Raw genomic sequence first — 17,928 nt, 5'->3', positions numbered from 1 at the left:
TTACAGAACACTTTTTTTTAAGCCTGAGATAGCATCTCTCCATCATTTCAACATGACTTTAAGCTTGATTTATGCTTAATTCCTTAATTATTTCAATGGCCACACTTGCGTAAAGGCAGGCAATTTCAGTAGCAGGCTTAGATTTACATACACATGAGGAGACAGCAATAAAAAGGTGGCTGGATAAAGCCATGGTATAAACTAAAAATAGGAAGCACAGAAATCCCTTCTTAAGAGAGAAAACAAACATCCAGCTCTCCCACACAGATTTTTACTGATTTGACAGCAGAAGAGCCCATATCTCATAAAAACATGTACCTGTCTCTTGCATTTCTTTGCCTGAGACCAGTTAATCATAAGACTGTTGTGCAGTTTTCCATTGAAATGTAAATAAGTTACGTTGAAGAACAGTACATTCATAGTGTAGAGATGGGCTGACAGGTGCTACAGATCAGCACAGACATAATTGCTAAAGCTCAGCATGTGGAAGATGCACACTTTCTAACACATTGCCATCCTGCCAGCTGAGGGGATTGCGTTGCTAAGGTGCTGTGCTGTTGCTGTGCAAGACTGGTGTTGCACGTGCAGCCGTTCCTATTGGTAGAAGAAAACAGCATTGCCATGGAAACGTACCGGTTACTAAGTTAAAAACAAGTCTGCATTTGCCAAAAATCTGTTTTAAAGTACACAAAAAAAAGTCCATGGCATGGTTTACTCATTCTTTATTTGTACTCTATATATACTAAACATTTTCTGTAATAAATAGACACTTACATAACTGCCATATAAACTGAACAATGCAGCCCTTCCAAGCAGATGAACAAGTTTTTGCAGGTTAAGAACAAGCTCTTAAAGGTTCCACCCCATATAAAGAACAGCCTGCACATGAATCACAGATGACAGAGCTCTGTGCTGTCAGCCCTCTCCAACTGGTTTGCTTGCATAGTTGGGCAATACGATTTAGGAAATTTATTCACTGTAAGTATGAGAATGTTTTAACAATCTCCCATTTTTCAAATAAAAAACAATGTTGCATATACACCAGGGCCTTTTTGATTTTACCACCTGGAAAAAAACATCTGTATTCCCAAAAGACTGTACTGTGTACTCTGAAGGTTTAGTTGTAGATAAATGGATTAGCCTGTTGACAGTCATTTATGGAAAACTGTGAGTATTAAAGCAAGGATTTTGAGATATAGGCTGAAAAGTTTTGCACCTAGTGGCCCCTTATAATTTAATGCAACCCTACTGATGTCATTTCTCTTAATTGTCAAGAAAAGCATCTTCTTTTGTATCTAAATAAGGATATGTCAAATTGTGGGTCTCTGTGTTTTTAGATGAAGACAGATAGTGAAATATGGTCACTATACTATTAACAGCAATTGAAACTGGCTTACCTCTCTCTTTCCATACAACCTACAATAATGTCTGGGACTTCTACTGTTAAGCCAGACTTGCTTGCTGTTCAGTTGCTTAGAAGGGTTGCTGGGTGTGTGGCTTAGTGCAGACTTGTGAGTGCAAAATATTCTTCAGGAAGGTATAAGAAACACTTAGAAAGGCTAAAACGTTCAAGAGTAAGCAATAATAAAACATCCAGGAAAATTAAACTATGGTAATTAAAAATACAGTTAAGGCAATAATAATTAATCTCCTATACTCACTATGTAAACAAGGATTCTTGCTTAATAAATTATTTCCCTCTTTAATATTCTTTACTTTCTCTTGTTTCACTTTTCCTTTTTTACTGATCAGACCTTCATAATTCAGACCACACTGATCGGACTGACATTGACCTGGTCCCCAAACATTCTGTAAGGCATGTAACTTTATTTAACTACACATTCACTTTTAACTATATTGAAGTCCTGATTTCCAAAATGTTCTTTTTTTAATGCTAGATATCATTTTTTTCTGTTTTTCTGTAGTACATTTCATAAACAAACTGCGGTGGGCTGGCGCCCTGCCTGGGGTTTGTTTCCTGCCTTGCACCCAGTGTTGGCTGGGATTGGCTCCAGCAGACGCCCGTGACCCTGTAGTTAGAATATAGCAGGTTGGATAATGGATGGATGTTATGAACAAAGGTCTTTAAATTAATATCATACTGAAACTATGAGAATTTATAAAACTTACTCTGTTTCTTTTTTCAAAACTGTGGCTTGGTGGACCAAGAGTGTTCTAAGCTTGCCCTGTAGTTATTTTAAACTAAGGTAACACTTTGAGCAATTTAACACATATGAGAATGATGATTCAAATTGACTAACTAACCAGTAGTCCTTGCTGACTTGTTTTATCATTTAATACGAATGCCTCCTTCTGCCTCATTCATCATGGATATGCCCACTTGTACAGAACCCTAAGTATGATAGGCAGACCAAGGTATAATGTATTTCAGACCTCTGAGCCAAATCACCTATTCAGTGACTGTGTGAACTCACTTTTCTCAAAAAAGGATCACAGGAGCCACCATTCCATTTTGGGGCATGATCACATCCAAATGTATTTACAATGGGAAAAAAATTAAGTTATAGGAGGTTAACGAACATGGATGTGAGATGCAACTGGAGTAAACTTAAAACATACAATTGACCCACATGGACAATAACAAGACAGCGATTTGAACCATGGACCATTGTGTTGTGAGTTAGCCGTTGTAACAATTACAATATTGAACCACATATACTTAATCAGATCATCTGTTTTTTGTAGACAGAAAGAAAACCAAATATACACAAACACATCTTCTGCATTTCAGAGTAAATAAACAAGCAATTTAAATGATTGTCAGGTGGGATGGTTCACTACTCACCTAAATGAACATTCACAGCCCACTGAAGTTTTCGTAATTGCCAACCTGTTATAATGCACTGTATTTCTAAAGTGAACTTGTGCTCAAAGCAAGGTTTTACGTTGAAATCATCATTGGACTGTAGCTAGTGCTTTTCTGCTGCTCTGGTGGTACCATGTGCAAAAACATTTAAAAGTCTGAAACAAAACTGCAATTAAAACTCAAGAGAAAAAAAAAACAGAATCGTGGTCTATAGATATAGAAGTAGTACAAGCACCAGTGAACAGTTTGGCAAATGTGTCCTCTACGTTTAACAAGAAAAGCTTTCTTCTTGTGAAAGTGTAAAGATGGTCACAAATTCAGACACAGGTAAAAAGCACATTTATCTTGCACAGTCTTTGCAGTCAATCATGTCACACTTTACCTGTTTCAGGGGCCTATAATGTTAAATTAGTAAAAAATAATCAAGCCATAGACAACCCAAACCTGGCTGATTACGTTTAGGTGATAAAGGACATAATAAAGTGTTGCTTCAAGTTACCTTTCTTTCCTTATCTACAAAACATTAAATAAAACATTACATGTTGGACGCATCTAACTGTGTATCTTTAGTTTTCCAAGGATGAACATATATGTTTTTTTTTTTTTTGCCCCTGTACATTATGTTCCTTCAGTCTTTAGGTTTCTAGGCTCCAGTGTGTTTAAAAATCTATATATATCTGTACAGAGAATTCCTTAATGGCGGTCAGTTGCTAAAAATTTCTTGGTGTCTGCAGTATTAGAAATTGACAAGAAACTACAATTAAGACACAGAAATTCCAAATCATTTGAAATGTAGCTCTGTATATGCCAAAAAATTTCAACAATGTCACTAAGAACACCTATATTCAAATAAATAAAATGAAAGCTACTAACAGCTATTTTCTTAAACAATGATAACTTTCTCTTGAATCTTAGTGATAATCCAATATTTGCAACCTTCCAGCAAATGTTTACTTTCAGATCCCAATTTCAATTACAAGGACTTCAAATGCAAAGACTTGCCACTTCAGTGCCAGCGTTTTCATTTGTAATAATTGATTTGAACCATTAGCGTGATACGTTTAATGCTTCCATTTAGATTCCATTTAGAACAGTTTTTCAGGTGACATCAGAATCATCACATTCAACAACTGGCTATAAATATAAATCCAAGTCATTTAGATTTCTGTAGAATGATAGACAATGGGAACTGTAATCCAGATTTAATTTATGCTAAAGTCGTTGACTTCTTCTGCAGGACTTGGGTTTGCATTCTCAAAACATTTCTTACTCCAGTGTTGAAAGCTCTCAAGAGCTTTTAGTCCATTTACATTGCAAATTAATAAAAATCCATAGCCAGTCATAGAACTAACACCTCATAAGAGCGTGATCAGAAAGTAGTCATCTGTGCAGACTTCCTGTGCTGCTTTGCCTCGTTACTGGTTCTGTATTATTGGAAGAAGATTCTGGAAAATAAAATCTACTTTTTAATACAAGAAATGTAGCTGTTTAAGAAATTCATAATCCAATTTATGACATTGATCATAACATGCATGCAATAATAATAATAATAATAATAATAATAATAAACTTCAGAATTCTTTACATTTTGTTTCAGAGTTGACACTGCATCTGACCCTGAAATCAAAGAAATGTAGGGGTAACGTTGCATAACAATCTTAAGCCCACCAAATACAATCCACAGCACTGGGGACAAGGGCTGAGCCAGCAGTGGACAGCTCATCAGAGCCCACTCATGTAGGGCCATTTTAGACTCACCAGTTAAACTAATGTTCACATCTTTGGGAGTTCGGAGTAAAACGCACAAAGATCTGGAGACAATGTGCAAGCTCCACACTGACAATCATTAGATGAAAGATGCTTGATCTGAGTGCCAGCTGTTCTAACCATTGTGCTTTCTTCCTTCACAGTAGAGTAGGAAAGTGAAAATACATAAAAGGAGAAAATGTTGTTTTGTAAGCTTCCTGAATTCTTCCTCTGCAAGTTCTCCCATTCGTTTATCCATTCATCGTCCAACTCGCTATATCCTAACTACAGGGACACGGGGGTCTACTGAAGCTACACACCTACACCAAGCACAATTTAGGATTGTCAATGCACCTAACCTGCATGTCTTTGGACTGTGGGAGGAAATCCAAGCAGACACAGGGAGAACATGCAAACTCCACGCAGGGAGGGCCCGGGAAGTGAACCCGGGTCTCCTAACTGCGAGGCAACAGTGCTACCACTGCGCCACCATGCCAACAACCATTCATTTATTCATTCATTCAGAAACTGCAGGGTCTGAACCTTAATGCAACAATGTGGCAGGGCATGTTCACACAGAAGATCACATTCACTTATACCATGACAATTTACAGCTGCCATTCAATCCAACATGTTTGGGCTGTTGGAGGATACCCACTCAGACATGGGAAGTATGTGAAAGCTCCACAAACACTTTGCCTTCTGGAGCTTCCCAAACTAAACTGAATTCATCCATCCATTTTTTTAAACTCACTTTTATCCATTTCAGGGTAAGATTATCTCCCAACAATAGTGAAAATAAGAATGAGATCAGCTCAGGTTGTGACACCAGGCACCACCCATACACACTCACACTTACTATGTGAATTTAGAGTTCTAAAGAAACAAAACTTCACATATTTTGTATATGGGAGGAAGCGGAGTAGCCAGAAAAAAATGTATAGACATGAGAACAATATGCAGACTTCAAAGGACAGTGACCATGTTGGAATCAAGCCCTGGACTCCAAGACTGTAGAAGTACACTTTGATAATGCTCACCTTAAATCTAATTAATCTAAATTAAATCTTATTTTTGGTTAGTTCATTTAAACAACAGAAATTCATTCATGACTAAACCATATTCACATCACACTTAAGTACTTGGCCATCTAGTGCATCATCCTATTAAACCTACAATATTAGCTAAGTCCTACCTTAATTATTTATCAGAGGAACCCACACAGAGAGGCTTCAAATAAAGAGCTGAATTTATTTCTGATACTGTTGACTGCTGACTCAAAAGCCAGAAATATGAGAGGGACAGGTCATGGATCTTCTGGACACCCATCAGAAGCTTTAACTAAGAGATTCTATTCCTTTTTAACAATTAAATAAAGCACATAAACTTATGCCAAAGGCAAGACTGCAGGTGTTTTAATGTAAATTAAATACATTTACAGTCTAATTAGTTTTTAGAATGAGTTGTACACATTTTTCACTTCCATATATGATCTTTGTAACATTATAGAATCTACAGATGGTTTAAATTTCACTTTAAAGAGTTTCAGATATATTGAATGACAGAATGAAAAGCTGCTTTGTTTTATTCTGCTCAGGTTTATTTATAATGTATTCTGAATGCTGGCACTAAAATATTGACCACAGGTGTTTTGGGGTAAAGCTCCTGAAATACATAGTGACCAGTGTCACCTCTTAAAAATGGTATAAAATGAAAACTTACCTAAATCTGTAAGTGGACCCAACTGGAATTACCATAATAGTATGTTGCTTTTTTCCACTCACATAATGGCAAAAGAACAGAAATGAAACTTTCCAAGCATACAGCTTTGTATTCAGAAATTTCAGTCTTGCTGTGGACTTCAGTTGTGTCATAATTAATGGGTAATTAGAGGAAGGTGGCGTTTAATGAGATACAGATTTATCAAGAAACACTACTGGGCCTCCTTTACACAAACAGCAATGCACCTTTATAATGCTCATAGTGGCTTATCTTATCTATAGCTAAGTCAGTAGCTTTCTACATTTTTGTAACTGCTGTGTGTATTTGTATTTTATAGAAGTTCACTCATCTTTCAGACTCTGTAACCCTTCGTTTCCACAAATCTTGTATCTTTTAGTCTAATTTACCTGCTTTTTATGATAGGGAATTTGGTGAAATTTTCATGAAATAATCATAAATTATATGTATTTTTGAAGTATTACTCCAGGTTACAGGTGACACAGGGGTGCAGTGGTTAGGATTGCTATCACACAGATCCAGAACCCTGCATTTGCATCCCATGCTGTTCTCTGTGTGGAGTTTGCAAGTCCTTCTTGGTCTAAGTGAATTTTTCTCCAGGCAATCTGGTTTTCCTTCTACCTCCTGAATTACATGACTTTTTGTGGACATGTATGTGTGAGAAGGCCCTGTGAGGGACTACTGCCAGCTCCAGGGCTGCTTCCCACCTTGCACCCAGTGACCCTAAGTTAGATTAAACATGTTTAAGAATATTGTCCATCCATCCATTATCCAACCTGCTATATCCTAGCTACAGGGTCTGCTGGAGCCAATCCCAGCCAACACAGGGCGCAAGGCAGGAAACAAACCCTGGGCAGGGCGCCAGCCCACCGCTTGAGAATATTATGTTAATTCAAATTAGAAACTTTTCTAAAATACTTGAAAAATGTGACGCTAAATTGACTCTTTGTGAGTGCAAGTGAGTTGTGCATGAGTATACCATGTAAGAATTGATGTCCTTTCTACGGTTAGTTCTGGGCTGGTGCGTATTATTGCCAGGATGGGCTACAGTTGCTTATGGGCCATTCATCTGCTTTCTGAAACATACTTTCTATAACTGAAGAATACAAAGTGCCAGAGTGTATTGTAGCAGCCAGTCCTCAATTGGACACTATTCCCTTAATTTATAGCACATGATTAATGTACAAAACAGAAATAATAGTACAGAAATAATGTATGTAATTATTTTCTCAATTCATTATGGATAAAGGCTTTTGCCAACTGAAGAATAATGATTTCAAAATCTTGACTTATACTAATAATATCTTTGAGATGTAAGGGAAATTCCAAAAAGAAAAATCCATGGAAAGGACTTGTGAACTCTAAATAGTCAGTAACCAGACTAGGAATCAAACATGGGTCCTTAAAGATATGAGACAACAGCAATGTGTGAGTTAATAAGAAGCAAAGCTGCAATCAAATGAAATACAGTACATGATAATTTAAAAACTAGTTTACAGAAAGGAATTTGCTTTAGAAAGGAGTCGTTTTCACAGGAGCAGCAAGACAAAACTGCTGCCTTATAGTACTTAAACCAGGTTTTTCTTCCAGCTTGATTTTTAAAATATGGAGCTGGCAAGTTTGGTTGGATTCTTCTGGGTTCTGGTTTAATCTTAACAGTTCAAAGATGAACTTGGTGCATTGGTAAGACAGACCTTTTAGACTAAGTTAGCTTTTGAATATGTATACGTGGTATTCAATACTGTTTAAGTACTTCAGTAAAATCTAACTTTTGCAGTGAAGCAACTGATACTCAACAATAATGTGGCATAAATGGCCATAGTTTTAAAACTGTGCAACTACTCAGAACTGGCATCAGTTTATCAGGAGAACAAGGAGTAAATCATACATGTACTCATCATATTCTAACATTCCTCTTTGACATGAAATGTGTTTATTGCCATTTGCCATAGATCCCGAATGCAATGGAATGTAACATATCTCTTTGATTTCATTGAGGTATACTGAATAAGATGGTCCTTATGGAAAAACATCTGAGGAGTTTAAAACAAAGTCCTAAGAGGAATTATCATTGGGGTTGTAATATTTACTATATCTTTATATAACCAGATTATTTTACAAGAAAACTAATGACTAAAACTGAAAGAATTGATGATGAAACTTTTTTCTCATCTCCAAAATATTCTTTCAGAAAAGCTAAAAACACCTCACTTCTCATGATTTATCACATTCCACATTCCCTACTGTTCTATCAGCGATGGAAGCAGTTTTCCCCAGCCCAAATGTGACATTCTCTGTTTCATTTCTGTTTTCCTGCTTTGACACACAACACAGCAACAGAGAAGGTATTACAAAAAGAGCTTACTTTTTAGAAAAGTCTTTTTTTTATTAAATTAGCTTCTTATGCTTACTTAATTAGTTTGTGGTGCTGTCTATTTATCTCACGTAGTGCACAAGTATCAACACTAAAACATTTTTGCTTTCTCTACATACAGTATAATGTAAGTTTGCTGTATATAGAGAAAGTGTTATGACTATCAAAATTTTAACTTTACGTTTTTGATGGACTTACACATTTAAGGCTAAATTGAACACAGTTTAACCACTTTAAGAGTAATATCTACCTTTTTGTTGTTCCTGTCTGAGGATGAGTCTGCAGATATAACTAAAAATTTAATACCTCAGTCTGAATGACACTTTGCCATTATTAGAAGTATAATATACTGCAAGACATTTACACTAATTATAATGATTCATTATTTTATTAATGTCCCAAAGACAACGAAATTTGGGAAGGAAAACAATTTTTGAAATATATAATCATTGTTCACTGTTATTGTTACTTCACTGACATGCAATATTTTCCTGATAAAATCACAACTTTATGTAGGGAAAAGCATGTGCTTCACACATCAGGCTTCCTCTTTCATTTGTGAACCTTAGATGTAGCATAGATTAAGGAATGGATTGTATGACACAACATGCCTGATGACAAAAGACAAAATAAAAAAAGGCATTTACAAAAAGATGTGGTCTAGGGCCCAGCAAAGGGTAAGAACACAATGTCATCGTATTTAAATTGAGTATTAAATCCCTATTAAAAAAATAAAGTTTAAACAAACACAAAGTGGGGCAGGAGGTGACCTCATGAGTCACTTATGGCGTGACTGACAATGTGGTTGTTTCTATAAACAATGTGGCAGTGCCCTTGAATCTGAACTACAAAATGGTGGTCCTCAAACAAGGAAGTCACACAAAATGTCACAATCATAATTTTAAAATTAACAAATATAAACAACTGAAATACAGCACATGTACATTTCTGATGAAATATTCTGTTTGTGCATAGCTGGTGTGGGGAATTCTAGTTGACTCTCAGCAGGTCAGCTAGCCATCTTAAAACCCATATTAGTTGTGTGATCTGCATCCAACAGAAATCCAATTCTAAGTTTTGACTGATGCTCATGCAAACCATTCAGTGCACTCCTGGCTGCAATCACTCAGTCATTACAAGACTCATTTGACACGGCTCTTAATCAGAGTTTTATTCTGAAGTAAACGTTTTTCACTATAACAAAGACTTGTCAATGGACCGACAGGATTGATCAACATATTTACTGCTAGCACAAAAATGATATCACCTTACTGTTTAGTTTTCCTGCTTAACATTATGCCTCTTAAAGCTGGATGTTATAATATGGGTATAGTACACAAATGTGCTCAAGTCACTGCTTCTGCCACTGCCTGACGAAGTGGGGGGCATGCCCTTGGTTTGGCAAGTGTATGTCTGTGATGCCGATAAACTGCTTTGTTAATAATTCTCAGCCATTTACACAAAAAACAACAGTGGATTGTATTCTTCAGTTTTGCCTCCTTCCTTATGAATTACTCTATTAATCTGATAAACACAGCATCTCAGAGCTCTAACGCCCTCCATTTTATGGCTCCTTTGGGCCATATCTCCTGAGCCTACTCACGTGCTTACCATCATTGCTTGAGGCAGTGTTGTTAGTGTCCTGGGAGAAGTTTCCTGAGGTTGAATCTTCACTCAAGTCTGTAAAAACATTAAAGTGGCTCATTTGTTACATAATCCAAGACACATTTGAACCTTCGTCTGTGGGCATGATATCAGTTCATTCATTAGCTTTGTTTTACACCATTCATTAGAATTCATTCATATTCAGGAGTCACTGGGTCAGAAACTATCTTAGCAACATTGGGAACAAGGAAGAGCAAATTCTGGACACATGCTAACCATCACTCATTTTAGAGGTGCTAATCAATCAAATTGAAACATCTTTGTGAGATGAAAAGTCATGTGGACAGGAGGAAACCTTGCACACTCCCAACAGACAGTGATAGGGACACACATTTGAGCCCAGTGCTTTGGCATTTCAAGGAAACAGCACTAGCCACTGCACCATGGTACACCCATTAATAACTGTTATACAGTAGTTCAAAGAACATTTATGATGCACCCACTAATAACATACTAAAATTAATCTTCTGCTGCACTTTGGATATACTAGTTTTTAAATTTATTAACACCTTTACAGCAAGATATTCTGATATGTATGCAAGAAAAAGTTGCTGGATGAGGAGAACAAATTAGACAATGAAGTTCATTTGTGAGAAAATAAAAAGACCTAGCTGTACATTTTCAAAAGTGAATGTCACAATAGTAGTACAACTGTAGAGATAGGTAAAGCATTGGTGTTGAAAATGTTGAAGACAGTGCAATCTAATGGAACTGGAAGGTTGACAGATTGACTGTGCAACATGATTGTGCCAGAAGATATTATTCCTATAAACTTGAAAAGAAGAGTGCTCATTCCAATATACAAATGAAAGGGTGATTCACTGGAATGCACATCACATTGAGCAATAAATGAAGGTAGTTGAAAGAATTGTAAAGAAAAGAGTCAGGCTAAAATTGTAAAAATGCAGTTTAGTTTCATGCCTAGGAAGAGAACAACAGATGCAGTCTTTGTTGTCTAGCAAATGTAATAATAATAATAATAATACATTTTATTTATATAGCTGCTTTCCCATGCTCAAGGCACTTACAGAACATAAGAAAGAACGGCAGGGTATACAGTATATAGCATAGTACAAAGCAAATTAATAAATAAGAAGATTAAGACAGTAAACTCAGAGAAAGCCTAACAGACAACAGAATTGATGGTCTGCACACACACACACACACACAGGTTACATGAGCATCTTGACAGAGAGGTAAACTGAGAGAAGGGAATGAAGTCAAATAGAGCTAAAAGCCTTCCTGAACAGATGAGTTTTAAGTTGTTTTTTAAAAGAATTCATGGAGTCAGCTGACCTGATTAATTTCGGTAGGTCATTCCAGAGTCTGGGCGCCATACAGCTGAAGGCCCTGTCACCCATGGAGTGAAGATTAGTGTGGGGCACAACAAGATTGCCAGAATCAGAGGACCTTAGTGGACGGGCAGGCACATAGTGATGGAGAAGGTCACTGGTGTAGTTTGGCGAGGTTATTTAAGGCTTTGTAGGTTATTAGTAGGATTTTATATTCGATTCTGTAAGACACAGGGAGCCAGTGAAGACGGAGCAGGATGGGTGTGATGTGCTCGCTGCTGCTGGTTCGAGTAAGAACTCTTGCAGCTGAGTTTTGAATAAGCTGGAGCTGTGATATAAGATTAGAAGGGGCACCTGCCAGCAGCGAGTTACAATAATCTATGCGGGATGTGATAAAAGCATGGACAAGTTTCTCAGCATTAGAAAAGGAAAGGAAGGAGCGAACACGAGATATGTTACGGAGGTGAAAGTAGGAAAGTTTCTTAATGTGATTTATGTGAGTGGAGTAAGAAAGGGAGGAATCAAAAATGACACCAAGATTCTTTGCAGTAGAGGCAGGTCTGATGAGATCACCACCAAGATGGACTGGGAAGGAGCTCATTTTATTAAGCTGCATTTTAGTCCCAATTTGCAGGAGTTCAGTTTTGTTGCAGTTTAATTTCAAAGAGTTCTGCTCCATCCAGGTTTTAATTTCACTAAGGCAGGTTGTGAGCTGAGAAAGCTCTGAGGAAGTTCCACTTTTAACATTGAAGTAGAGTTGAGTATCATCTGCATAAAAATGATAGCCCAGTCCATAGCTACGAATAATATGGCCAAGGGGGAGCATATAAATACAGAAGAGAAGAGGGCCAAGGACAGAGCCCTGAGGAACTCCTTGTGTGACTGGCGCCGAGCTGGATCTGCAGTTACCAAGACTAACAAACTCTTGCCTATCAGTCAGATAGGACTTGAACCACTGGAGGGCAGTGCCAGAGATACCCAGCATGTTCTCCATTCTAGACAGTAGAATGTCATGTCTGACAGTGTCAAATGCTGCACTGAGGTCTAACAGAATTAATATGCTGGTTTGTCCAGCATATTAATTATGCTAATTAATTATTAATGTAGGAAAATTTTCTAGTGAAACAAAATGGGTAGTGAGGCAGGCACTGAGAAAATTAGGCATAGATGAATACTGTGTGTCTGCAGTGAGGTCAATCTATGAGAAAGCACAAAGAATGGTATGGATATTGAAAGCCTTAAGATGAAGTTGGGCTTCCCCCAGGTATTTGTTTTGAGTCCCTTGTAATTTGTGATACTCATGGAGGTGGTGACAAAAGAAGTGCATGAAAGACTGAAATGGGAACTCCTGTACTCTGATGATCTTGGCAATCTTGAAGGCAAATACTGAAGTGAACTTTAAGGAGAAGATGCTGAAATGGAAAGCTGGTTTTGAAGACAAAAGTCTTAAGGTAAATTCAGAGAAGATCAAGATTATGGCAGAAGCGAAGGGCAGGAGGCATGAAAAAGTTAGGTGTGTGGCCGTGAGGCAAAAGTATTGGGAGAAACTCAATGCAATGTACAGTTTGCCAAAACTGGATGCACAAAAGATGTACTGGTGTGAAGATGTATTGTGCGACATTGTTTGTATAAAGTGTATAAAGGTGGGTGAAGAACCCAGATGTAGTATATGCAAATCTAGATATCAGCAATGGAGTTATTTTTATGGAAGTAGGTAATAAGCTTTTTGAAAGATACTACCAAATAATATTTTTGGCTTGCGCATGATAGTAAGGATGTTATGTTGATGTCATAGGTACTGAACTCAAAACGCAAAGTCAACTTGTACATTACAATACAATGAAAACTAGCATTCTCTAGTACAAATCCAAAAGCTGCAATTCTGCATGTCTGTAGGCAATACACTTATATTGGTTATAATCTAACTCTCTTACATATGTGTCTTTATTGTGGCTTATAGCATTGTAGATGTAAAAAAGCTTTGGATGATAAACAGCATTAAAGATTTTATATAATACATTGGCTTACTGAGGATCTGTTATGTAGCTATGCTGTTGTCATTCTAGTTAAATATAAGCAAAACCCAAAAGCTCTCACTTTTTTTTTCGTCTCCAGGATCACTGCTGGTTAGGCTTCCACGACTAGATGGAGTCTCAACCACTTCATCATGAGAAGCTGCCCTTTTGTCCCACGCACCTGCTGCTCGTTGCCTGAAACGGTCACGTGGTGAAACCTTGTTGTCTCCAGGGCTGAAAGACTCAGACACACCATAGCGAGAGCTCAGCTTTCGTCCTTTCGACCGCAAAATCACCTTATGTTCTTCATTGACATTTTGGGTACTATTTGCTTTACGCAGAGGAGCAGGTGAACTGGGGTTACTTGGAGTACCAATTTGCGGACCTTTGAAAAATTAAAATCCACTTAATTATATTAATAATTATTTTAGTTTTCATTATGTCAAATAGTCCAATAATTACTACCATACTTGATAGAAAAGTTTCTGCCTATTTCAATTTTACCCTGTTAGGTCTTAAAATGATAAACTTTATGGTAGAGATGTGCATTAACAGTGCTGCAAAGCACATAGACTTAGTTTGTCCCATAAAATTGTTGGGAGATTTCTTTGGTGAGATAAGTTAACACAATAAACCCAGATTAAAAAGAAAGACTTGCTTGAGATATATTCCGGAATTTTGCCACATTCATCCTTATGTCATAACTTTTAAGTTTAGTTTATCCTCTTTTACCTTAATCACTTACATGTCCAACATTTACCAAACTTCTTTTTTGTTTGGCTTGGATAAAAAGCTGTAGCGCTTGTTCTTCTCCCAGGCATGTTTGCCCTACATGGTGTGAGAATTCATCTCATGGACTTGTATCTTTTTTCTACCTTCTCCATTACTCCCGTGCTCCTCAGCATCTTCCTGTGTCTCCTTGTGTTCTGTGCTATAGACTTCTATTTGCTGAAGACTTAGTCAGTCTTCAACCCGCTATATCCTAACACAGGGCCACAGGGGTCTGCTGGAGCCAATCCCAGCCAACACAGGGCACAAGGCAGGAACAAACCAAGGCAGGAACAAACCACCGCAGTGTGCACAGACACACCCCCACACCAAGCACACACTAGGGACAATTTAGGATTGCCAATGCACCTAACCTGCATGTCTTTGGAGTATGGGAGGAAACCGGAGCAAACTCACACAGACACGGGGAGAACATGCAAACTCCACGCAGAGAGGACCTGGGAAGCGAACCCAAGTCTCTTTACTGCGAGGCAGCAGCGCTACCACTGTGCCACCATGACACTCTGCTAAAGACACAGCCACTTGTAAATACAAGTTTGGACTTTTGCCTGTATCTTAAATTTCAATAAGATAAACTCCTGCATATGTAGCAAACTAATTATACTTTGTTACTGTAAACTGGTAAAATGCCTAGACTGACTGAAGGTTACCACAGAACCTGACCCATTTGCTTGTCTAATAGTGGGCTGTACAGAATGCACCAAGGTTCTAGATGGCCTTTCTAAAGCCCAGGGAAGACTCTCCTTGCCAATCATGAATGAGAAAACTGAACATACACCAGAACCAATAATTATAAAATTAGACCATTTACTGTACATTTATCAGGTTAACAGTGTTTCCTGTATTACAACACATATGCTAATAAAATATACTTGCTAAACCCTAGTTAACTAACCTAACAAATCAGAGACAAACCAATTTATAAAAAGCAGTACATGATCTAACCTGTAAGGGCTTTGGCATGACTAGGCTGCTCATGTGCTTCCTTCTGGGGCAGCTGACTGAGGTTTTCTGTGCTGCCTGCTATGATGTACTGTGCACGAAACAAGTCCTTGCTCTCCCTGCGTGGCTTAATAAGCCTCTTCATGCGGTCTGCAATCCAGTTGCCTTTCCTGCAAATAAATGCAAAAAGCAGGATACAGCAACATATTGAATACTTAGGTCTACTATTAGGCGTTCAAAAATAAATTGAATGTCTTTTGTCATTGAAGGTAAACCCTCGATGTCTAAAACACTTGTCAGTAATACAAGCAGGTACAATCTTTTTTTTTTTTTTGAAATGATATTAATATTATTGCAATCATTCCATACAAATCAATCAATTTTTACAAAAAATAGAATTGAGAACAAGTCGACCCCCACCCCTGAGAGAGAGAGCAAGGCAAACAGAGTAAAATTTAAGGCTTGTAAACATACCTAAATTGATAAGTTTGATAAGTCAATAGAGATGAATGGAGAAGAAAAAGAAATACAGAAATAACTGCTTCCTCTGTGCTTTAAGAGCTTATTTTAAAATATTACTGATTAGATCCTCTCATGTTTTGTAAAAACTCTGTACAGATCCTCTAACTGAGTATTTGATTTTTTTCCAATTTCACATAGTATAACACATCGGTTTCCCACTGACTTAAAAGAGGAGAGTTTGGATTCTTCCAGTTTATCAGAATGAGTCTGCATGCCAAAAGTGTAGTGAATGCAATCACAATGTGTTTGTCTTTCTCCACTTTAAACCCATCTGGAAGAACCCCAAACACAGCTGTTAATGGGTTAGGAGGGATTGTGACCCCAAGGCTGTCTGAAAGGTAATTAAAAATTTTGGTCCAGAATGATGTTAGTTTGGTGCAGGCCCAGAACATGTGACCCAGTGAAGCTGGGACTTGATTGCAGCGTTCGCAGGTTGGATCTTGTCCTGGAAACATTTTGGAGAGTTTTAGGCGAGACAGATGTGCTCAATATATAATTTTGAGTTGAATAATTGTATGCTTTGAGCATATGGAGCTCGAGTGAATTCTCTGCATTGCTATTTTCCACTCCTTTTCTGATATATTAATTGAGAGATCTTTTTCCCAGTGTCCTCTTGGATCTTCGAAAGGGAGGAACTGTTAAATGATTTTATATATTGCAGAAATGGTGTCTGAGTCATTGAGATTGAGCAAGATTTTTTCCAGTATGGATGAGGGTGCAAGATGAGGAAAATCTGGAAGGTTCTGTTTAATAGAGTTCCTAATTTGAAGATAGTGAAAGAAATGTGTAGCTGGAATGTAATTGTTCATAGGATGCAAAGACGTTGTCTATATAAAGATCTCTAAGCAAGTTAATCCCAAATTTTTATCAGATATTAAAAACTGCATATGTTTGAGAAGGTTGAAAGAGGTGGTTCTCTTGCAGAGGTGCCCAGATAAAAGCTTCTCCATCTTAAAATGCTTTCTACATTGGTTCCATATTCTAAGTGAGTGAAGGACAATTGGGTTATTAGTATATAGCCGATAACTTGAATTAATTGGGGCACAGAGCAGGGAATATAAAGAAGTACTGCAGGATTTTATTTCTATTGCGGACCAAGCCTGTGTATGTATGTTCTTCTATCTGTGTCCAGGTTTTTATAGCTTGTATGTTTGTTGCCCAGTAATAAAACTGGATGTTAGGTAGAGCCATGCCACCTTCTGTATTTTGTCTTTGTAGGGTCGCTCTTTGGATATGTGGATGTTTTGAGTTCCAAATAAATGAGGTTATTGTTGAATCTAATTGCTTAAAAAATCATTTATTGATGAATATTGGGATGTTTTGAAATAAAAAAAGGAGCTTAGGAAGAATATTCATCTTAACAGTGTTAATTCTTCCAGCTAGAGTGAGATGAAGGGTAACCATCTATGCAAGTGTTGCTTTATTTTTTCCATGCAGATGGCGAAATTTTGTTGATAAAGAACTTTATGTTTACTTGTGATGTTTACCCCTAGGTATTTAAACTGCTCTGCAATGATAAAAGGTAGGGTATCTAATCTAATATTATATGCTTGAGAATTCACTGGAAAGAGTACACTTTTATTCAGATTAATTCTGAGACCGGAGATCTTTTGAAATTCTGTGAGTGCTATTAAGACTGCTGGCACAGAATTTGGTGGGTCTGATAAATACAGTACAATGGCGATTGCAAACAGTAGCGTTGACAAAGGCCATCCTTGTCTGGTACCACGTTCTAGTTTAAAGTAGTCTGAACAAATGTTGTTAATACAAACTGAAGCTTCTGGATTGGTATACAGTAATTTGATCCATGCACAAATGTTCGGGCCAAACCCAAATTTCTCCAATGTAGTAAAAAGGTATTTCCATTCAATCATGTCAAATGCTTTTTCTGCATCCAATGATAATAATATTTCTGGGGTGTTTGATTTAGTTGGTGAGTATATTACATTAAACAGGCGTCCAAGATTTGAAGATAAGTGTCGACCCTTGATAAATCCAGTTTGATCTTGTGATATT

General features: G+C 37.3%; 1 protein-coding gene across 1 annotated transcript in view; it reads right to left on the bottom strand.

The window, feature by feature from the left end:
• Nucleotides 1-2,005: 2,005 nt before the first annotated feature.
• The window catches only part of LOC120539368 (protein Daple-like), a 192,679-nt gene continuing 176,756 nt past the window's right edge, over nt 2,006-17,928 (bottom strand). Inside the window, exons 28-31 of the mRNA XM_039769369.1 lie at nt 15,394-15,560; nt 13,742-14,044; nt 10,299-10,367; nt 2,006-4,272 (exon numbers count right to left, since the gene is read on the bottom strand). Coding sequence (XP_039625303.1) covers nt 4,208-4,272; nt 10,299-10,367; nt 13,742-14,044; nt 15,394-15,560 — 604 coding nt within the window. The 3' untranslated portion in view covers nt 2,006-4,207. The remainder of the gene's footprint in view (nt 4,273-10,298; nt 10,368-13,741; nt 14,045-15,393; nt 15,561-17,928) is intronic.

Source organism: Polypterus senegalus, chromosome 11 (genome assembly GCF_016835505.1).
Source record: "Polypterus senegalus isolate Bchr_013 chromosome 11, ASM1683550v1, whole genome shotgun sequence".
Taxonomy (NCBI): Eukaryota; Metazoa; Chordata; class Cladistia; order Polypteriformes; family Polypteridae; genus Polypterus; species Polypterus senegalus.
Note: the sequence above shows the minus strand (reverse complement) of the source record. Positions and strands in the feature narration are given on the sequence as shown.